General features: G+C 40.2%; 2 protein-coding genes across 5 annotated transcripts in view; both read left to right on the forward strand.

Annotated features, from left to right (window-relative positions):
• The window catches only part of LOC110457429 (fibrillin-2-like), a 117755-nt gene that overhangs the window by 11191 nt on the left and 83024 nt on the right, over positions 1-23540 (forward strand). The gene's annotated exons all lie outside the window — the stretch shown is intronic.
• LOC110457430 (gastrula zinc finger protein xFG20-1-like) lies at positions 4161-22112 on the forward strand. 3 transcript variants are annotated; one of them, XM_021508716.1, is made up of 3 exons: positions 4161-4524; positions 17826-17930; positions 19007-22112. In XM_021508716.1, exon 3 carries the CDS (start codon positions 19019-19021, stop codon positions 21665-21667), a length of 2649 nt encoding a protein of 882 aa, XP_021364391.1. In that variant the 5' UTR covers positions 4161-4524; positions 17826-17930; positions 19007-19018; the 3' UTR covers positions 21668-22112. The 3 variants fall into 3 exon arrangements, with proteins under 3 accessions (XP_021364391.1, XP_021364389.1, XP_021364390.1); XM_021508714.1 differs by lacking the exon at positions 17826-17930 and having other exon boundaries at positions 4162-4524; XM_021508715.1 differs by lacking the exons at positions 4161-4524; positions 17826-17930 and adding an exon at positions 7477-7628.

The following is a 23540-nucleotide window of genomic DNA, read 5'->3' on the forward strand; positions in this document are numbered from 1 at the left end:
GGAAACAATTTTAACGCTCATGCAATTTATCAGAAATATCGTCTGTTACACTGCACTGATCAACAGGGGTTCGTTACAAATGTCTGAAATACCCATATTCTATAGACCTACTGACACATATGTTACAGACCTACTGATATGAGTGACAGCACACATAAATATGTCAGACATTTGTAACGAACCTGTGCTCCGTCGCAAGATCACTCACTTCAAACGCTATCAGTTTCAAGCGTCTCGCATCCACGGTTCCTCAGTTTCTGACGACATGTCAAATAACGAGGCTGTTATAGAATATACCGACTGTTTTCAGGTTCCCATACAATCAACAAATACATTCACGCCTGGATTCTTCACAAAATGAGCAAAAAGAAAAGTTCGAATTAACTTCCAAAAATAACTCCCTCGTGGAGGGCAAGGTCGGATTTACGGTGTTCACTGTATTTGTCCATGCGCGAAATTTGTTCCATGGAAAAATCGAAACAATTTCAAATCTAACTTTCAGCTCAGAGTTCTATTGATAAACTTAAATCACCCTATAGACATATCATACGAAATTGTATTGATACTGAATTGTGGAATAAAGTTGAAGTGTTTGTTAAAATTTCAAAGTACTACTTTGTTTGCCATTCAGCACGCGACAATACGCTGTTCAAACTATTGAACGAAATTGTGTGGACTGTCGATAAGGCGGGCATTTTTAATTTCAAATATAAATTATAAGTTAAAAAAGAACATAAGGGGCAGAGAGAACATAAATATAAGTATTGAACTGTTTTTGTATGGTATTTATGATCTATTCAAATAGACCATAAATACCATACAAAAACAGTTCAATATTTAAGTATCTACTGTACTGTACGTGTATCTTGTTTATTCAGTATTGGCTTGCATAGGGAATATGAACTTTATCTTTTATTACAAATGAAAATACGTTTCATGAAACTTTCTTTCATTTCCTTTATAAAACAATTATTACAGCATATATAATAATTTTTCTGACAAAAACAATGTGACACGAATTGTTGGGCAGTAATTCATCCTTGGGGTTTGAACACTAACTTAAATGTGCTACAAACACAAACACACAGTACGTATACACGGCTTAACTGGGTATAAATCATTAATGGCAGCTTGTTAGCAATGCATTCATGTATATAACATCATTTATGTTCAAACACACGGATTGAACGTCTTGTTTAGTTGTCGGTATAAACATGCTGTAGTTTACAGATATACGGCATATATATAATAATAATGATATACAACATTTGCTATAGTGCCCTATCTAGCTAACATAAGCCACTTTAAAGCGCTTTGCGGTACATAGATATACAATTAATACAATTAGTATAAATTAATCAATATAATTTTATATATATTTGTAAATCAAGACGGTCTGTACCCTCGGGACAGTTCATAGCCTTGAAGACATATAAATTGACGATAACTAATTAGGCGAGGCAAACTGACTTCGGTAAAAGAAATCCGTTTCGTTTTGCATGATGTTGCCTCGCCTTTCAAACAACTACTGAAAAAAAATCATTTGATTTTTGACATTTTTACATGTGAAAAAAAAATTCAACTGAGGACCGTAAAATATTCCAGGAAGACTGTGTACAACAAAGCGATATCATATTGTGTTACGGGTTTGGTCACTATTTAAAATATGAATAAAGAAAAGAGGACATTGCCGGGCTGTCCAGAATTAGAAATACAGGGAACGTGTTGACGTCTTTTCATTTTTCCAGCGCCTGGAATATAACGCATTCTGTCAAACGAATTAGCTTTTCTATGGAACTTTAAAGAATCTGATATGATACAGTACAAGTGTGCCCGTATAAATGTAATATCATGTTAAAATACAGTGTTAAGTGTACAGTTATGAGTGTCTAACGTTTGTACCATTGTAGAACTGTGTTTAGTTACGTCACAAAATAATTTCTTACTTTAATTTATTGTTGTTACTCGTAGTGTTTCGGTTGAGACCCTTATTGAAACCAAGGTAAATTTGTGTCCATTTTGTTTATGTAGGAGTGAATAGAAATTAATCTATCAACATATACGACAAACGTATTTTCTCAGTTGGTAATATTTCTTATTTAAGTGTTTTCGATTAATTTCTTTGTGAAACATTTTAATGATTTATATCTGGTTCTCCTCATTGCATCCATTACATTTCAGTTAGGGAAGAAGGGTCTAGTTTGTGACATTGGTAACATCGTTACATTGCGGGGCGATGTGGTACGATCTCAACTTAACCTTTATGACAAATAATAAATACAAATATATATAAATTGCGCACTGCAAATGTAACTAGTCTCAGAGAAACCAGTTTAACCGATCAGGTTTTTGCTTTCAATAAGCCTGTAAATATAATAGAAATGTAGACAAGCGTACACCCTGGTCTTAGTCGCAGCCGTAATCATGTTTCGCCCTTCAGTAGCCGCGTAAAAATGACATTTGAGCTGTAAAACCTGGCGAAAGGGAGATAAATCTTACAAGACCGCTGTATGAAGACAATATGATAATCACTATCATTGTCAGCGGTAAAAATCCATAAGTGTCAAATGTGTAACGAATTTCTTAAAGTATCGTTAGCATACGTGTACATCTTTATTCAGTATGTCCAAAACATGCTAGTATTGTTTTATTTGCCAATTACTGTGATGACTGTGACAAGGGTCTTAAGTGACTTGCTGTAACGTAGTTTTACAGTAGCTGAATGTGATAAGGTCTTTCAGTGACTGACTGTGACAAGGGTCTTACAATGGCTGACTGTGACAAGATCTTACAGTGACTGACTGTGACAAGGGTTTTCCAGTGACTGACTGTGACAAGGCCTTACAGTGATTGACTGTGACAAGGGTTTTACAGTGGCTGACTGTGACAAGGTCTTACAGTGACTGACTGTGACAGGGGATTTACAGTGGCTGACTGTGACAAGGGTTTTACAGTGGCTGACTGTGACAAGGTCTTACAGTGACTGACTGTGACAAGGGTTTTACAGTAGCTGACCGTGACAAGGTCTTACAGTGACTGACTGTGACAAGGGTTTTACAGTGGCTGACTGTGACAATGTCTTACAGTAGCTGACTGAGACAAGGGTCTTACAGTGGCTGACTGTGACAATGTCTTACAGTGACTGACTGTGACAAGGGTTTTACAGTAGTTGACTGTGACAAGGGTTTTACAGTGGCTGACTGTGACAAGGTCTTACAGTGACTAACTGTGACAAGGGTTTTACAGTGGCTGACTGAGACAAGGGTCTTACAGTGGCTGACTGTGACAATGTCTTACAGTCGCTGACTGTGGCAAGGGTCTTACAGTAGCTGACTGTGACAAGGGTCTTACAGTTGCTGGCTTTAACGAAGTTTTACAGTGACTGACCGTGGCAAGGGTCTTACAGTAGCTGACTGTGACAAGGGTCTTACAGTGACTTGCTGTTACGTAGTTTTACAGTGGCTGACTGTGACAAGGGTCTTACAGTGGCTGGCTGTAACGTAGTTTTACAGTGACTTGCTGGTAACATACCTAGTTTTACACTGACTGACTGCGACAAGGATCTTACAGTGGCTGGCTGTAACGTAGTTTTTCATTTACTTGTTGTAATGTACGCTGTTTTACAGTGGCTAGCTGTTGCAAATTTAATTATTCTGACTAATTGTACCGAAGACTACGTAGAGTGACTGACTGAACTTCAATGATTAATCATCTGTGTAGATCAATTAATTATTTATAGTAAGAAATGTGTGTGGGTCAATTATAATGACGTATAGCAAGAATTGTGTGTGGATCAACTGACGATGCAAAGTAAGAGATATGTTTATAAAGTAATTATGTAAGAAGTTATATTCAAATACAAAACTGTATTTTCACCGGACGAGTAAAGAATTGTAGGTACCCGTTAGAGGAGAGTTTGTGTAAACTCTGTCACTGAGCTCGATATAAAAGATTTAATATTCTCTCCATGAAAATATATATCATCAGCTTTAGCATTTATTTTTTTAATTCTAAACATGATGGATTAAGTGTTGGTTTGCTCAATTAAAGGTTCGACATGGCCCTGTGCCTATATTTTCGGAATCCTATTCTTTAATCGTTTTTCACCTGCTTTATAATTCTATTCAAACTACTATTTCCTTACCACGTTAACATAAAAGCTCCGTTGACGCCTCAGGAAATTATTCACGTATTCCCTACACACGGATCATTTACAAACTGAAGACCTAGCACGTGCTTACATATCCCAGTACCTCTGTACGCTACTCCCGATAACTTGACACATGTGTGTCCCTATTTATTCTGCCTCACGGTTTCGTTCCGTTTTTTACCCCACACATACGCGGTAATTTATAGGAACCATACGTGCCATGCGTCCGGGTCGGAAAAGGACACGGTTTGTCGGTCGGTTTGTGGGCTGACGTCTGCTCCGAAGTTTCCGAGTGTGAATTCTGGAGTCTTTACCGGAGTTTAAAGTTGACAACTGGAAAGAAACTTCACCAAAAGACATCTCGTCACTTTAAAGTAAGTACATGTAGTCCTGGCGTAAGTTTGGAGAAGTTTGAGAGAGTTTTTACTTGTTGGCATTCCTATTGGATCAGATAACTGTACACAGGCGAGGATAATCCGAGGTTAGGGGGCCCGCAAAGGGGCAACTCACACATCTTAACGTGTCGTTATACTTTGTTTACAAAAGTGTTACCACACATACAGTACAGGAATACAATATTGATTTTAAGAAAAATGCTTAATTCATCTTAATGATTATTTCTTACATGTGCGATTTCTTCATCAAGAAACTTAATTGGGAGAAAGTGAGACGATAGGTGTACATGTGTATGATAGCGCCCCTGGCGACGAATGTTAGTTAAAACTCTGTATTATACACACACACCAATGCCACTAAGACGATTCGATTATGATGTAATATGTAGATTTCATTGACGCCCTATCTAGATGAATTACAATATCTGTCCAAGCGTATAAGTCAACTGTAGGGACCCCTCTGTGGCCCCTTTGTCCCATATCCGTGGTTCGGTGAGTCGACCACAGCACTGTATAGGCGGATATAGTCTGTCGGGCCCATGTTTACAGACGACAGGGTGTTACACTTTCCTCGGCTTTATTAAGGGTGCATTGCAAATAGCTTAAAAATGACTTCCATATCAGCAATTTACGCAAACCGTAGAGGCTGGTTCCGATTTCCGGACGGGAAGGGAGGGGATCCGGGCTTTACACGGTAGCGGAGGCTAGCCTGTTTGTAGTTGATTAATCTCCAGATGTTGGACCTGGCCACGTGGTGTCCGTATATACATATATGTGTGTACATACGAACAGGATACACACGCCACAGGACCCACGGAACATTCCTGGGCCTGGCAGGCACACAGCCGACGGTTAATTAGCGGGATTATCGAGTGTCAGTCGGTATTTTGTGTGTCCAACACGTTAGGGGGAAGGGGCGGGAGTGTAAGATCGCCTTGCTTCTGTCCGAGGGAAGGGGAGGGGAAGATGGTGACCGGACAGTCACACTCCGATTGATATAGAGCAATGTTATGTTACAGAACCCCGGTAAAAAAAAAAGCGTTTACCTCGGACCTGATATCAACATTAGTCATAGGTTTATCCAACTCGAAAAACGTCAAGTGTATTGACAGAGACAGGTGCGATATCTTTTTGTCTTTTGTTTTTTCCCCTTGGCCGTTTGAATCAGTAATACATTTTATTCTTGCCAAGCAGCACTGTTAACGCACCAGTTTACTAAAGGAAATTACATATTTTGTTCCTCGCGTTCTGTTTTCTTGTGAAAATTTTATATTTTTTAATTGTTTCTCGAGTTTTTGATTGCCCGAGAAAGTTTGCATGATGGTTTTCACTTTTTGTTTGCTTGCTCGATGAAGTCTTGTATTCTATTTCTTACGTTCTGTTTGCCCGAAGAAATCGTCTTTTCTATTACCACGTTCTGTCTACTGAAAGAAGTTTCAAATTCTGTTTGCTCGAGGACGTTTTCATTTTTATTTTCACATTCTTTTACCCGAAAAAGTCTTATATTCTATTTCTCACGTCCTGTTTGCTGGAAGAAGTTTCAGATTCTGTTTCTCACGATCTGTGTTCTTGAACAAGTTTTAATTCCGTTTTTCACGTTCTGTTTGCTCGAAGAAATCATATATTCTATTACAGCGTTCTGTTTGCTGGAAGAAGTTTCAGATTCTGTTTCTCACGATCTGTGTGCCCGAGAAAGTTTTAATTCCGTTTTTCACGTTCTGTTTACTCTAAAAAATCAATTTGTTTCTAAGAAAAGACACCGTAAGTAATCTGGTCCTAGATAGCCGAATATTTACAACCTATTCGATAGAGTGGTATGTCAGGTCCTCCGATATCCCTGTTCTATCCTGTCTCGGTATGCTACAACATAACAGGTATATGAACGGTTAGTACATGATGTTAATGTAATCGGTCACCATATTTATAATTATAAACAGGTTAATTGGTTTAATCGATAAGCTTACTTCGTAAATATACTTTATACCAGATTGTTCCTGTTTCATAACCATTTACCAGTTTAGCATACTTTAGAAATGGATAATGCGTTACACTGTTGTACATGTGACTAGCGGTATAAATTATCAGTGTTTTAGAATATTGTACAGTACGCTGTGTAGCCTTCTGCATGGAGTTGAGTTGTAAATTGACAATAAGTTACTGCGATTAGCTAAGTATTGTGTAACAGTACGGATTCCGTGGTAACATTACCAGAACAAGTTATCTGTTATATATAACAGAACAGCATAGCAGCTGTTTTTTCTTCCGATTATGATTAAATGAAAGATAAAGAATTCGTGATTCGATCCTTCCGCCCTCTTGACTGTGGTGTATTGGTGGTGTTTACCAGGAAGGGAGGAGCTCCTTGACCAGGTTATATACATGTAACGTTCGTTACAAGCGCGTGCTGCTCCGATTGTTTAGTCACCAGCACTGGTATATTTGTCACCTGCTCAGTCACCAGGACTGATGTTGCCGGTTTTACCCGGAATTATGCAATACATATACGTCCGGGTCTGGGATTTCCATAATTCTCCAGAGCTGTCATTGACAAAACCTGTTGGTTCCGAATCACTGCACAAACGGATTAATTATACAAAAAAAATGATGTTGCTATAATTAATCCGTTTGTGCTCAAATATACATCGACAAACTGGCAAACCCGAAGTTGTTGATTCGAAAATTAGGAAACCACAAAAAAAACAATTGATATGGAAATAGCGTTTAACCCCGTACTTCCAGTTGATATTAATTAAAAATGATATTGTCAAGTGTTAAACGGGAAGTAGATAATGTCTAGAGATATATGTTTTTGAATGGATCCAGGCTACACACGAGAGTATTCGTATGTATAAATAGATGTCATTATTTTGCATGCTTGGGCAGCAGGAAGCTATACTCCAGGTTCCTGTGTTATAAGTGGGGGTTCTATAATGAGTCCAAACCTACGCACGGGTACACTTCCCACGCAACATTAGGCACGACACACGTCCAAGGAGACCTCGGGATATCACTCAATTTGTTTCTGGGATATTAAGGCGAACTCTAGCCGTACCCCCGGGCATCTCCGTTCCCAGTACTGCAAGGTATTGTCATTTTCTCAATTTATAGGTCTAATATATCAATATTGAAGTTTCAAATGGAGAAAAACAAATGCATTTTTCAACAGTCAGAATTCTTGGTTGGTGTGCGATTCGACGCCATTTTTGTGTCGTTCTTTAGGGGCGCGATCCGACGCCATTGTGTGTCGTTCTTTAGGGGCGCAACCCGACGCCATTTGTGTGTCGTTCTTTAGGGGCGAGATCTGACACCATTTGTGTGTCGTGATCTAATTTATAAGGGGACACTATCCGACGCCATAATCTATACCTGCATTTTCGTCTTATATTTTCATACATTATTGGTATTATAAAAAAAACGATATTGAATTCCATTTCGTTAAGGTTTGTTAAAAGATTTACCAAACTCGCCCCTAAGATTTCCTATCAGTTCTGCAGAACCCCGCTTTGACGAAAGCTGCCCTTTTCATCAATCATATTTGAATGGAAACTCGTTACTATATATAGTACTGAAAACGGTCCGTGTACCGCTCGTGGTAAGAAGGATCTTCAATTGTTGATAAGCTAAATATTTATTTACGATTGGTGCTTTACTGCTGTTGTATGAATGTATTGGCAGGGTGAATATAAATAAACTCTCAGCAATGTTTTGTTGGTAGGGTGATTAGCTCTCAGCAATATTTTGTTGGTAGGGTGATTAGCTCTCAGTAATATTTTGTTGGTAAGGTGATTAGCTCTCAATAAAGTTTTGTTGGTAAGGTGAACATAAACAACTCTCGACAATCCATTGTCGGTACATTATGTATATTAAATATGAATTAACTCTCATTAATTGTTTGTAGGGTGAATATTTATTAAATCTCAGCAATCTTGTTGGTAGGGTGAATATCAACTATTTCTCAGCCATCCATAATATCAACTATTTCTCAGCCATCCATAATATTAACTATTTCTCAGCCATCCATACTTGGTAGGGTGAATATTAACTATTTCTCACCCATCCATAATATTAACTATTTCTCAGACATCCATACTTGGTAGGGTGATTATTAACTATTTCTCAGCCATCCATAATATTAACTATTTCTCAGCCATCCATACTTGTTAGGGTGAATATTAACTATTTCTCAGCCATCCATAATATCAACTATTTCTCAGCCATCCATAATATTAATATACTTTACCCCGTCAATAATAGACGCTCGAGAGAAAATTAATATTACCCTATCAATAACAGCGGAATGAGAATAAAATGATAGTTATCCTATCAACATATGAGGGCCGATAGATAACTAATGTTTGTCTTTCAACGGTAGCGGACCCAGATGTAATAAATATAAAAAAAAAAACTACCAGTTAATAGAAAGTTGATTAGTATTTACCTGTCATCAATAGAAAAACGATATTCTATCAATATTTACCATATAAAGAAAAGCTAGCATCGCGGTAATTAACATTCAACCTACCAATAACAAATAGCGGAGAGTTGATTAATATTCAACCAACCAAAGATGGTTGAGAAATAGTTAATATTCACCCTGCCAAGTATGGATGGCTGAGAAATAGTTAATATTCACCCTACCAAGTATGGATGGCTGAGAAATAGTATAATTAACGGTGATTAAGGTGAACGCAATAAACTCTCGGCTCTAAATTTCTNGGGGGGGGGGGGGGGGGGGGGGGGGATATTCACTGTGTCTGGGTTCCTATTTTTACTAAAGGAATATGTTGATCGCAAAAATAGTTCGCAAGGTTGAGATGCGCGTTATTCGAAACGGAAAACCCACAGTGTTTACACGTCCCAAAACCGAGATGGTTATTCTCGTTGAGAACAGAGAGTGATTAAACAGACTAGAAGTGTGGTGTTTCCATTTTGTGATATATCTGAATGTTATTACTAGACTATCATGTAAACATTTTATAAGAACTAAAATAAGGTGATATCTCAGGATATCGGACGGGGAGTGTGCTGGATCGGCAGCCCTAATGTATGATGTGCTACCTAAAATGATCTCCCTTTACTCCACTCTTCATACTTTAAAGAGAAAAATACCGCCTGTTTTCATGGAAGGTGGCCTCTGTGAAATTTGTAAGTTTGTTTGATATTAGAACCATTTTTACTATATCTGTCGTTATAAAGATGTCCCCTGAAATGAATCAATCCATGTTCAAGATGTGGCATTCCTGAGTGATGTTGTAATGTATCGGTGGAGAAGGTAAATCAGAAAGTGACTTCGCCCCAACTTCCTGTCATGCAACACGTGTCTCGCTATTGTATTTGTTTAGTATGTAAGTGAACTACGGCTGAGCAATTATTGTATATGTAGCTAATATGAAAGCTTGTGTGTTACTTGATATGCATTTTCAAGTCATCAGTATTAAAATAGGCACACTAGTCAATCTCATAATGTACGTGCCTGTGATGTAGTTGTCAGTAATTAATATAGTATTAGTAGGCACGCCAATTAATCTAGATCTCCTTATGTACGTGCCTGTGATGTAGTTGTCCATTTTTGTAACAGGCTGTTATATATCTTACAGTGTTTATGTATGTTCTTGTAGAAAGTTTGTCTTCATTCCTCAATGTCCCGGTGCCATGCATCATTGTAACTTCCCCTGAATTAAACTGTAATAGATTGTTCCATCATTGAACAAAAGAGACTTGTTGGTGGACCCAATTGGTCAGAAAACGAGGGCATCTTACCATTATAATTAAATAATTTGATTATATTTGCATATTTTCCTTGCATTATTTCTGTAATAAAGGGAATTTACTGTATCAATAATAACAAGCCTATACAGTTGATTTAAAATCAATGTAATAATATTTGCCAATGGTACAATTTTAACATAATAAATCATAGAAAGCAATGTGGTGGTAATACACCCAATTTGAACCGTGCATGTATATTAATAGGACATTTTGTCAAATTCACCCCTGATCCTTATTTGCATCATAATTCCAATACCAAATGATGTTTAATCTGAGTATTTTGTGCATTTCCAGTGTGTGAAATTGCTGTACTCTGTATGTTGTAGTTCTTACGGTGTTTTGTTGGAAACGAATAAACTTTCATCACGAACCCGTTATCTGTCTGTCATCATTCCTGAATGAGTGACGGAACAGTATAACTCTCGACGCTCGGTTGTAGGTATAGTCATTCGATGGTTACCATTATAGTTGACGCATTAAATATTGATTACCTGTCTGGCCTCTGTTGGCGATAGAGTGAATGTTTACTGTCGTTTCTCTGTTGGTGATTGGGTAAATATTGATTACCTGTCTGTCCTCTGTTGGCGATAGAGTGAATATCATCTGTCGTTTCTCTGTTGGTGATTGAAAAAATATATTGATTACCTGTCTGGCCTCTGTTGGCGATAGAGTGAATATCACCTGTCGTTTCTCTGTTGGTGATTGGGTAAATACTGATTACCTGTCTGTCCTCTGTTGGCGATAGAGTGAATATCATCTGTCGTTTCTCTGTTGGTGATTGAAAAAATATATTGATTACCTGTCTGGCCTCTGTTGGCGATAGAGTGAATATCACCTGTCGTTTCTCTGTTGGTGATTGGGTAAATACTGATTACCTGTCTGGCCTCTGTTGGCGATAGAGTGAATGTTTACTGTCGTTTCTCTGTTGGTGATTGGGTAAATATTCATTACCTGTCTGTCCTCTGTTGGCGATGGAGTGAATGTTAACTGTCGTTTCTCTGTTGGTGATTGGGTAAATATTCATTACCTGTCTGGCCTCTGTTGGCGATAGAGTGAATATCATCTGTCGTTTCTCTGTTGGTGATTGAATAAATATTGATTACCTGTCTGGCCTCTGTTGGCGATAGAGTGAATATCACCTGTCGTTTCTCTGTTGGTGATTGGGTAAATATTGATTACCTGTCTGGCCTCTGTTGGCGATAGAGTGAATGTTAACTGTCGTTTCTCTGTTGGTGATTGGGTAAATATTCATTACCTGTCTGGCCTCTGTTGGCGATAGAGTGAATGTTAACTGTCGTTTCTCTGTTGGTGATTGGGTAAATATTCATTACCTGTCTGGCCTCTGTTGGCGATAGAGTGAATGTTAACTGTCGTTTCTCTGTTGGTGATTGGGTAAATATTCATTACCTGTCTGGCCTCTGTTGGCGATAGAGTGAATGTTAACTGTCGTTTCTCTGTTGGTGATTGGGTAAATATTCATTACCTGTCTGGCCTCTGTTGGCGATAGAGTGAATGTTAACTGTCGTTTCTCTGTTGGTGATTGGGTAAATATTCATTACCTGTCTGGCCTCTGTTGGCGATAGAGTGAATGTTAACTGTCGTTTCTCTGTTGGTGATTGGGTAAATATTCATTACCTGTCTGGCCTCTGTTGGCGATAGAGTGAATGTTAACTGTCGTTTCTCTGTTGGTGATTGGGTAAATATTCATTACCTGTCTGGCCTCTGTTGGCGATAGAGTGAATGTTAACTGTCGTTTCTCTGTTGGTGATTGGGTAAATATTCATTACCTGTCTGGCCTCTGTTGGCGATAGAGTGAATGTTAACTGTCGTTTCTCTGTTGGTGATTGGGTAAATATTCATTACCTGTCTGGCCTCTGTTGGCGATAGAGTGAATGTTAACTGTCGTTTCTCTGTTGGTGATTGGGTAAATATTCATTACCTGTCTGGCCTCTGTTGGCGATAGAGTGAATGTTTACTGTCGTTTCTCTGTTGGTGATTGGGTAAATATTCATTACCTGTCTGGCCTCTGTTGGCGATGGAGTGAATGTTAACTGTCGTTTCTCTGTTGGTGATAGGGTAAATATTCATTACCTGTCTGTTCTCTGTTGGCGATGGAGTGAATGTTAACTGTCGTTTCTCTGTTGGTGATTGGGTAAATATTGATTACCTGTCTGGCCTCTGTTGGCGATGGAGTGAATGTTTACTGTTGTTTCTCTGTTGGTGATTGGGTAAATATTCATTACCTGCCTGGCCTCTGTTGGCGATAGAGTGAATGTTAACTGTCGTTTCTCTGTTGGTGGTTGGGTAAATATTCATTACCTGTCTGGCCTCTGTTGGCGACTGGGTAAATATTAATTCCCTGTCTGTCCTCTGTTGGCGATGGAGTGAATGTTTACTGTCGTTTCTCTGTTGGTGATTGGGTAAATATTCATAACCTGTCTGGCCTCTGTTGGCGATGGAGTGAATGTTCACTGTCGTTTCTCTGTTGGTGATTGGGTAAATACTGATTTCCTGTCTGGCCTCTGTTGGCGATAGAGTGAATATCATCTGTCGTTTCTCTGTTGGTGATTGGGTAAATATTGATTACCTGTCTGGCCTCTGTTGGCGATGGAGTGAATGTTCACTGTCGTTTCTCTGTTGGTGATTGGGTAAATATTGATTACCTGTCTGGCCTCTGTTGGCGATGGAGTGAATGTTTACTGGCGTTTCTCTGTTGGTGATTGGGTAAATATTCATACCCTGTCTGGCCTCTGTTGGCGATGGAGTGAATGTTTACTGTTGTTTCTCTGTTGGTGATTGGGTAAATATTCATTACCTGTCTGGCCTCTGTTGGCGATAGAGTGAATGTTTACTGTCGTTTCTCTGTTGGTGATTGGGTAAATATTGATTACCTGTCTGGCCTCTGTTGGCGATAGAGTGAATGTAATCTGTCGTTTCTCTGTTGGTGATTGGGTAAATATTCATTACCTGTCTGGCCTCTGTTGGCGACTGGGTAAATATTAATTACCTGTCTGTCCTCTGTTGGCGATGGAGTGAATGATAGGGTAAATATAAATGAACTCGCAGCCGTCTCGGTTCGCTAATTTGATAGGGTGGATATAATCAAAATCTCGACTGGTTATTGTTGATGGGGTAATTTGATTTAATTGTCAGTCCGTTGTTATTGATGTGGCGAGTATTAATTATCTCTCGTCCCTTTGTTGTTGTAATAGTATTTATTTTCGGGGAGGCGTGACGTTATTGAACATTCCGTACAGCATGTCGTGGGGAGGCGTGGCGAGATTGTACATTCCGTACAGCATGTCGTTGGTAGGCGTGGTGTTATTGTACATTCCGTACAACATCTCGTAGGGAGGCGTGGCGTTATTGTACATTCCGTACAGCATGTCGTTGGTAAGCGTGACGTTATTGTACATTCCATACAGCATGTCGTGAGGCGTGACGTTATTGTACATTCCGTGCAGCTTGTCGTTGGTAGGCGTGACGTTATTGTACATTCCGTACAGCATGTCGTAGGGAGGCGTGGCGTTATTGTACGTTCCTTACAGCATGTCGTGGGGAGACGTGACGTTATTTTACATTCCGTACAGCATGTCGTGGGGAGGCGTGGCGTTATTGTACATTCCGTACAGCATGTCGTAGGGAGGCGTGGCGTTATTGTACGTTCCTTACAGCATGTCGTTGGTAGGCGTGACGTTATTTTACATTCCGTACAGCATGTCGTGGGGAGGCGTGACGTTATTGTACATTCCGTACAGCGTGTCGTGGGGAGGCGTGGCGTTATTGTACATTCCGTACAGCATGTCGTTGGTAGGCGTGGCGTTATTGTACATTCCGTGCAGCATGCCGTGGGGAGGCGTGACGTTATTGTACAATATTTACATTTGGTGTGGCAAAGCCCTTCTATATTACTACTAAAGTACTGCCAATAGCAGCTTCATCTTATGAGACTATAACTGAAGTTGGTCTTTGCACCTCCGAGCGACTTAACAGTGTCACTACCGAACTTATCGGTATCTTCTGCTTTGATCCCTAACACCAGCTGCCTGTCTCAAGTGTCTGTGAGATCAACAAACAATTTTACGCCTGGATTTTTCACCAATTCAACCTTCTCCGGTTGCACGATCAACATCAACAACATGCCGGACCGCAAATATAACTCTGACCTGATTACTGCGGGCTTCCGTTGAGTGCGTGCGCCGGATATAGGTCGCAATAAAATCGGAAACTGTTTTACGAAACTTGAATAGTTACTTACAAAATGCCATTTGTTACTATTTATGAATCGAGAATATGATATATATATAAATCAAAATCAAATGAATTATGAACAAAAGTTGCGGAGTCTTTTCAATTTTGTATGGGAAATAGCGCATGACGTCAGCTGTTATCTTTGTGCCGTTCTAGATACTGACCTGACCTGACGGTAATAAGCGGAAGATTTGAAATTTGGAAAAGACATTTTTTTTTGCGAATTCTCATTATGGAAATATAAATATAAGCAATAAACTGCATAGATGTGGCAGACCAACTGGTATAACTGCCACATGTGTCACAGACAAACTGAATGGTGCGCCCTAATCTATGCAGTTTATTGCTTAATTCGGTACAGCATGTCGTGAGGAGGCGTGGCGTTATTGTACATTCCATACAGCATGTCGTCGGGAGGCGTGACGTTATTGTACATTCCATACAGCATGTCGTCGGGAGGCGTGACGTTATTGTACATTCCGTACAGCATGTCGTTGGTAGGCGTGGCGTTATTGTACATTCCGTGCAGCATGCCGTGGGGAGGCGTGACGTTATTGTACATTCGGTACAGCATGTCGTGGGGAGGCGTGGCGTTATTGTACATTCGGTACTGGTAGTTGTGTTTCACGGTGGTGTGTCACTCTGTGTGTCATACCAAGGTTTCAAGATTGTATTTGTTCAATCAGTCGCACTAGTGCAAAACAAGAGGTCATACAGTTGGTACATTTTAAACATGGCGGAACATAATATGATACAGTATGAAGTTGATATAATAAAAAAGAATGAGAAAAGACCTGGCATTTTAGTCAAGCTTGGAATTTTACAATAGTTATCTGGTACATGTATATTCTGTATATGTATATTTTTCGAATATTGCATATCAAATCATATTTACATTTGAATAAATAGTTAGACTCATCCCCAATTTCCTCATTATATAATGCACACTTTCAATCCAGGCGTGGCAAGCCTGAATGGTTTAAAACGAGGAAAACGGAAAAAGAGTTTTTCAAGTTTCCCGTAAAGCAGACATACATGTAGGCAATCACTTGGTACGATTACGTCATCGATATATATATATATATATATATATATATGTCACGTTTTAAGTTTTAAGAAGTGATCTTGATTTTTGTTTTATTTATTTATTCATTTATTATTTCATTTGTCACTATTTGGTGGTGTTACAAATGGATATAACAAAATCCGTATTGAAACAACCAGTGGCGTAGCACACATGTATGGGTGTATGCACAAGCATACACTAAAATGTTCAAGATTTTATTTAAATCAGATATTTTTTTTTTTCTATTTCTATTTTAATGATCAATATGGACTGTCCGTCAATCATAAAAAGGAGGGGGGGCGGATCTTGAAAATTTTAGTCTGATAAAATAATGTTGTTATGTTACGTCTATACATATTGACAAATCTCGAAGGTTTATGTAAATCAAAAACTACATATACTTAGTGAAGTACAAAATCTAATCTTATTCATATAAAAAGTCGGGTGTTACTAAACTAAAACTAAACGGAGTTCTCAGAACACGAGAGATTGTACTAGGGTCTAGTAGACCTGTAGCTGTGGGAGCTCGGACGCTCGACCCTCTGTAAGCAATGGTACGCCACTGACAACATTTACACTGTACAGTCATAGTGTTACCACGTCCACGCTGATGAAGTCAATGATAACAATACAGTACCAAGTGATGAAGTTAAAGAAGGTGTACCACGTGATATTATATTGTTAAAGTAGATATACCACGTGCTGTCTGAAGGCTAGAGTAGATTTATCTCGTGATGTCGGAAAGTTACAAGGGGCCAAGTGAAGCCGATACGCGACAGTAGGTAGTACATGATATCATGTCGTACAAGTTACAGCCGGGTATACCACGCGATGTGGCAAAAGATGGTTGTACAATCAAGTAAAGTTAACTTTTTGTACCGTGAAATCTGCTGAATGTACCACGCGATGTAGTAAAAATTAAAGCTTGGTTTACCACGTGATGTGGTAAAGTTAAATCTGAGTGTACCAGTCGATTTTGTAAAGAAACATCTGGGTGTACCACATGGATTGCCATTTTGCTATGGTCGGGAGTTTAGCGTTTCGATGAACCTGAAAGCTATGCTGGATAAGAAGACCCATACATGTACCAGGAAGGTCAATAGCGAGAGAACAGACAAAGAGCAGTCCACCCATTCCTTTTATATCTTGGAACAGGGACTTCCCCGATGGCAATGTGCCTATTGGCATAGGCGAAGTGTACAGTGGCAAGATGGGAACAATAATGTGTATAACGCACTCAACTGCAGCAGTTTAGACCGTTTTTTTAACATATTTCTATGTTTAATCCTTCTATTTCTTGTCATCCCTCACATTCGGCTATATTGTAGAACCATGTGAGGAAGGCAGTTTTGCTCTGTCAACAGGCCGGGACATGCCAACGTCCTTAAAGGGTAGCTGTTTCCCCCTGCTAGACGTTTAGCATGGTTTACTCGTAGTCAATATAATGTGACCGAATTAAATACTGTGCTGAGTGCCTTTGGCAGAGTTTTTCAGTGATGTAGGAAAATGAGGGATATCGAGGAGCATATACACCAACATGTCGCCTCAAGCAAACACCCATACATTAAAGACATCGAGACATGTCACCAAATCTTATTTAACCAAATTCAACCAAACCACCAAGTGATGTTAAGGGTGGATATATCACATGGTAACGTCACAGCTGACCGTGCGATGTGGTTAAATTAAGGATGGGTGTATCACATGGTAACGTCACAGCTGACCGTGCGATGTGGTTAAATTAAGGGTGGATATATCACATGGCAAAGTTACAGCTGATTTAACCACGTGATGTGATAACGTTACAGCTGGGTTTAGTCAATAGCTGAATTCTCAAAATGCGTGGTGACTATACTAACAGGGGAACATTTTTGTTTGACTGAGCAAACACACATAATATGTACAAGTAAACGGTATTCCCTTGCCTACTTCCCTGTAGGGATAAGGTACGGGCTATAGTGCTGTAATACATGGTGAAATTACAGGTCAACACTTGAGATCCGGGAACACATTTACCTGGTCATACGAGGCGAGTTCTATCGAAGCGATAATAATCATAAAGACTGTTTAACAGACATATTATAAACTGATATATCATAAGCAAGCACTGCTATACTCACATTTGTACACACGATCACTAGGTGTGCAATTACGATTTATTGATAAAAACTATTTCATTTGGTTTATGCTCTAGTGTCCTCGATATAGATGTCGGAGAAAAATCTATAGTAGACATGCAGTCATCCTCGAAATTCCAGTGCCGTTTGCGCCCACTTACAGATATAAAAAGCCTTCCCTGGTGTGTAACATTTCCTTATTCCCATTCCTTTCTATGGAAGACTTGTAAATAGCAAAAACACCCGATAACCCGAACAAACAATTCAAAATACTTTCCGTGTCTGGACGAGGTGTCGTAGAATCGGTTTCATTAGTAGAACAAAGAAGGATAACTCTAATAAGATCAGACGTGTTTGTGTATTGTTTTTGATACCTGTCCTCCTGCAGTACAGTAATCTCCACTTAATTCAGTTTCCGATATCACTGTAGCGCAACTAGGCAAGGTTATTATCATTCGCCAGGTGGTTCAGCTGTAGTGGTAGTATAATGATCTGAGGTCCAGCATTCGCCAGGTGGTCCAGCTGTAGTGGCAGTATAATGATCTGAGGTCCAGCATTCACCAGGTGGTTCAGCTGTAGTGGTAGTATAGTGATCTGAGGTCCAGCATTCGCCAGGTGGTTAATGCTGTAGTGGTAGTATAATGATCTGTGGTCCAGCATTCGCCAGGTGGTTCAGCTGAAGTGGTAGTATAATGATCTGAGGTCTAGCATTCGCCAGGTGGTTCAGCTGTAGTGGGAGTAGAATGATCTGAGGTCCAGCATTCGCCAGGTGGTTCAGCTGTAGTGGCAGTATAATGATCTGAGGTCCAGCATTCGAATCCTGGTCTAGTCCCGTTATATTTTCACACTCAGAACACTGTTGCTGATTTTGTTTTATTTGGGCTGTTATTTTTCATAAAAGTAACATAAGTTATCTTTTCTATTTGTACAGAAATTGATTTATCAACGAATTAGTCATGCCGGGAAAACGGTTTCAAATACATTGTTATAATTAGTATTTTTGTATGTGCTAAGGCCACCCTAAATACCATCTGATTAAACAGGTTTTACTGTATAGTCTGGATCCTGACCGACACATTTGTGGTTTAACAGTATTTCTGTATGTTCTAGGGCCATCTGGTTTAACAGTATTTCTGTATGTTCTAGGGCTATCTGGTTTAACAGTATTTCTGTATGTTCTAGGGCCATCTGGTTTAACAGTATTTCTGTATGTTCTAGTGCCATCTGGTTTAACAGTAAGTGTTTCCTTATGTTGTAGGTCCAGACCGAGATGTCCAATAAGGAGAAGGACCTGGTGGCCCGCCTACTAAAGCAGTCTATCCTGACGCTGTGTAAAGAGACGGTGTCTTTCAATCATAACCTCGAGGTGGACGGCATCATCAGCATCACTCTCGAGAACGAGTCCCAGCAGATCGTCATCAAAGTTCACGAGTACTTCCAGAAGATTCGAGACGAGTCGGCGCTGCCGAACGCTGACAATTTTTCTGAAGAGGATGGATCGATAGAGCGGTATGAGAAACAACCCCGCGTAACAAACATCATACAACGTAAGGGGTATTCCGAGACCTTCCGTCCCCAGCAGCTGTCAGCCGGCGATGCTGCGCCTAGTAACAGACTGCGTAGTCCAAACTCTGGCAAGTTCACCAAAACCGTTCAGAAGGCGTGGCCTGATGGTTATTCTGTGGCCGACTCAAGTCTTCCGCCGTCAGGGGATGATGATCTGTCGCCACAGGAAGAACCTTCCAGCATGTCGTCCAGCAACGACTTCGGGAGTGCTCCCGTCGACTCGGACCTTGACGATATGGACGACGATTACGACGAAGATGAGAAAAAATTTGATCCGAGACAACAATCGGCAACTAAATCTCTAACTTCTGGGCACGGGGTTCCAATGAGAAAACCAATTGTCCATCGTCTCATGGCTCAGAAGCTGGTGGCCAACGCAAGACGAAATCCTAAGATTAATACCACTTCGCGGTCGTTAACAGGCGAAAATCCTAAAGTGGCTAATCTCAACACCGCGGTCAATACCACGGGAACATCCGTGTCGTCTCTTCCCGCTAAAAACATTCGCTGTAAACGATGTGGAGAAGTTGCTTCCGACGGACCGGCGTTCGTCCATCATAACCTCAACGTACATAATGTGTTCACTTGCCAAATATGCTACAACACTTTTACGTGCCGTAACAACATGAAACGTCACATACGATTGCACACAGGCTACAAGCCATACCAATGTTCTCTGTGCTCCGAAAGCTTCACTCGAAAGGACGATATCAAACGACATCTTATTCGTCACAACTACAGCAAACCGTTCCGCTGTAACCTGTGTGGGAAGGGATACATGGACAGGAAGACAATTAAAACACACATGCGTAAAGAACACCTGCGGAAACTTGTCCATGTTTGCCCAACCTGCGGTGAGAGCTTTGACGACGATCAGAAATTCCAGATCCACAAGAAGGAACATCCAGAACTAAAGGTTTTCCAGTGTTCTGTGTGTCACTTCACAGGGTCCAACTCCCTTATGTACAACAAGCATCTCCTCACACACGACCCATCCAGGACCTTCCCGTGCAAGGCGTGTGACCTTGATTTCAACGACCCATTTAAGTACACCAATCATGTGAAGCGGCATCGCTACGAGACCAACTTCAGGTTATACAATTGCTGCTTCTGTCGTCAAATCTGCTCCACCTACGACCAGTTCATAAAACACGAGCATACACACGCGCAAGCTAAGCGACACACGTGTACGATTTGTTTGAAACAGTTCAGATACCCTTCAAATCTTCGCGAGCACATGGTCACTCACAGCAACTATTTCATGCATGGAGCGAAGGAAGAGAATGCTGCTATCAACTCCAACAATCGGTCACCGGAAGTACAGAATACTATATCGAAACAGGAAGTAACCGCCTTGTGTATTGATCAGGAGGATGTTGAGTACACATCGGAGTTTATCAAAGGAGAGGAAACTCTGCCTGCTGATAGTTCGAGTCAGTACTGGTGTACAGAGTGTCAGCAGGGCTTTGAGACCGAGGATATGCTGACGGAACATATAACGAGAACACACGAAATGTCAATGGACGAGACGTCACCCAACTCGGACGACGGTAATCCAAATAAACGCACAAAAGTCGAAGCATGCACGTCCTTGGACATTTGTACACCAAACGCCGATCCCACTGATTTGGTGACGTCATCAGGCTACCCGACCAATCCTGTGGTGGCAACAGGTCAAACATCTTTACTGACGACATTGACAAACCCGTCTTGTCGTAAAACGACGGTCAGAGTCAAACTCGGGGACAGCTCCTACCGCAGCGTGGTCGTCAAACAGGAGCCCGATTCTGACTCGGACGGGGCGTCCGGTGATCACCGTCACTCGCCGGATCACTTCAGTATCGCGTCGCCTCATTCCTCATCGACGTCACAACACGAACAGATGGACAATGGTCCTGTTTTCCCACAAAACGGAGACCTAGAGAAGAAGTTGGTCATTCAACCGGCGCCTATAAAACTTAGTGTGCGCTCTCCAGGATTCGAACGAGTTGTAACGCCCGTTTCTCTCTTTAAGAACGAGGAATCATTCACATGTGACGTTTGCAGCGACGTGTCGACCGATTTTGAATCCTACGACAAACATAATAACACGATGCATCGACGCTTTTTGTGTGAATACTGCGGTAAAACTTTCACGTCCAAGCCGAACAGAGACCGGCACGTGCGCTATCACACGGGGGAACGCCCTTTCAAGTGTGAACTGTGTTCGAAATCCTTCTTCCGGGGGGACGACCTCAAGTACCACCGCACCACCAGGCACGCCGAGGTCAAACCTTTCTCGTGCACCAAATGTGTCATGACCTTCGCTTGGCACAACGACCTGGAGCGCCACCTAAAAACACACAGGACATAAGAAGATCGTGTGTGTTGTTGACGAGAACAAACTGTTTAACGGTGTTCAACATTGTTTTAAAGTTTGTAACTTTAGTTATGTTATGCATGCTTGAATTCTTTGTGACGTCGTTGATTTATCAATGAGTGGCTTGTTTCAATGTTTACATTTTTTGTGCGACCGAACAATTCCATGTTATATATTTGTCCCTTTCTGTCATTTATAAACGTTGTTAGAGGTTTACCTGCAATGTTCCTTATCATGTCCTGACGATAGCACGCAGTTCTCATTTGATTTTAAAGTCTAAGACGCATAAGGGACGCATTTTAATCATTTGTAGTGTGTGGGGTTTTTTTATCGAATTCCGACTAGATTGGTGCCAAAACGGGAAAATAGTACAATGATATTATGAACTCACAGTCGTATTTGGTGACACCGCTATGTTGTCTTTAAGTCAAGACCTTGTGATCACAAAACAGCCTTAGACAGAAGTCAAGCGTTTAAAAGTGTCGATAACATAAATAAAAGGGGAATCTAGCCAAAGACAGTGTATTAACGAACTTAGTCTGGTACTGTTGGGGTTATGTCTAATATTTAATAGCGGTGGATCGTTTCCTTTTCGAATTATCTCGGTAAAATGCAAGTGTCGAGGCTTCACGGTTCCTGGGCAAGTTTGCCTACATTGTTTCTAGATAAACTTTTCTTTCCTTGGTCAGTTAGTGAACAGTTTTAATAAGGTCACATTTCGTTCATAAGGCATTTCATTCCCAAACGAGTGCCATAACCTAATATTTAGTTGGACATCACGTTGATTTTGCCGTTATAGTTGGTATATCGTAATGATTTATATTCTACTTTATTAGATCAAATCTTAACCATTGCACATTATTTTGGTAAGCACTTTATGTTATATGGAAACCTACTTCGCGGTCCCAGTTATCTTTATCATTGCCGCTTTTTCAGGTATCTGACCGCTTTGACTTTAACATACTGCTAAGTGACCGCTTTTCTATATGAGATTGACGTTAACTTTTTCTCGACGTTTATATTCATCTGAAGCCCGTGTTTCAGGCTGATAACCTATTTACAATTGGTGCTGAGTGTGTGTGGTCTCCCCGATGTAGGTGTCAACAGTGCCTTGTGATATGGCTCTCCTACTCCAGTACAGCTAAAGCGGTCAGGGATTGAGGTAGCCAATATTGTCAAGGTTTTATATTGATATTTGTTTGGAACAATAAGTGAAATAGCTTTTGTAAATATGGAGTGGTCATTATCGGTGACATCTGTTTCTGTATTTATTCCAGTATGTCTTTATCTATACATTTGTAGTCATGTTCCATTTGTCTACAGTTGGCTTACATCATCAGTTGTTGTTTATGTCTACAGATGTACCAATAATTATGTTTTTGTCTAATCAAAAATGAAAACAGACGACATAGCAAAACGTCAGGAAGTCAGTTCACTTTAAAGAACCATGGTGATAAATTGAATACTTAGACAATTCAATCATGTTATACAAATTATTTGTCCAGATCCTTCGCTGGAAGCAAGTACGTTTTTGTGTATAACTCCCGAAATAGCTGCAAATTTGATGCATCACCTTGAAATACCAAACGCACCTTTTGTTACCTTAATATATTGTGGGCGTTTAATTGTGCCTTCATACAGATGTATGTTTAAGCGTCTTGTTGATGCTTTGATTGTGTCATCATACATGTGTTTGTGTCAGCGTCTTTTTGATGTTTTGATAGTGACGTCTTACCCGTGTTTGTTAAGCGTCTGATTGACGTTTTTATTGTGGTGTCATTCATACGTTGATGGTCGTGCTTCCTCACAAGATTAAATTATTTGAATTTCAGAAAACATTCTACTATAGCGTACATAACTGATATTT

Source organism: Mizuhopecten yessoensis, unplaced genomic scaffold (genome assembly GCF_002113885.1).
Source record: "Mizuhopecten yessoensis strain PY_sf001 unplaced genomic scaffold, ASM211388v2 scaffold9133, whole genome shotgun sequence".
Classification (NCBI taxonomy): domain Eukaryota; kingdom Metazoa; phylum Mollusca; class Bivalvia; order Pectinida; family Pectinidae; genus Mizuhopecten; species Mizuhopecten yessoensis.

Coding starts and splice junctions, on each gene's coding strand:
- LOC110457430 (XM_021508716.1), top strand. CDS start 19,019: ATGTCCAATAAGGAGAAGGACCTGGTGGCCCGCCTACTAAAGCAGTCT.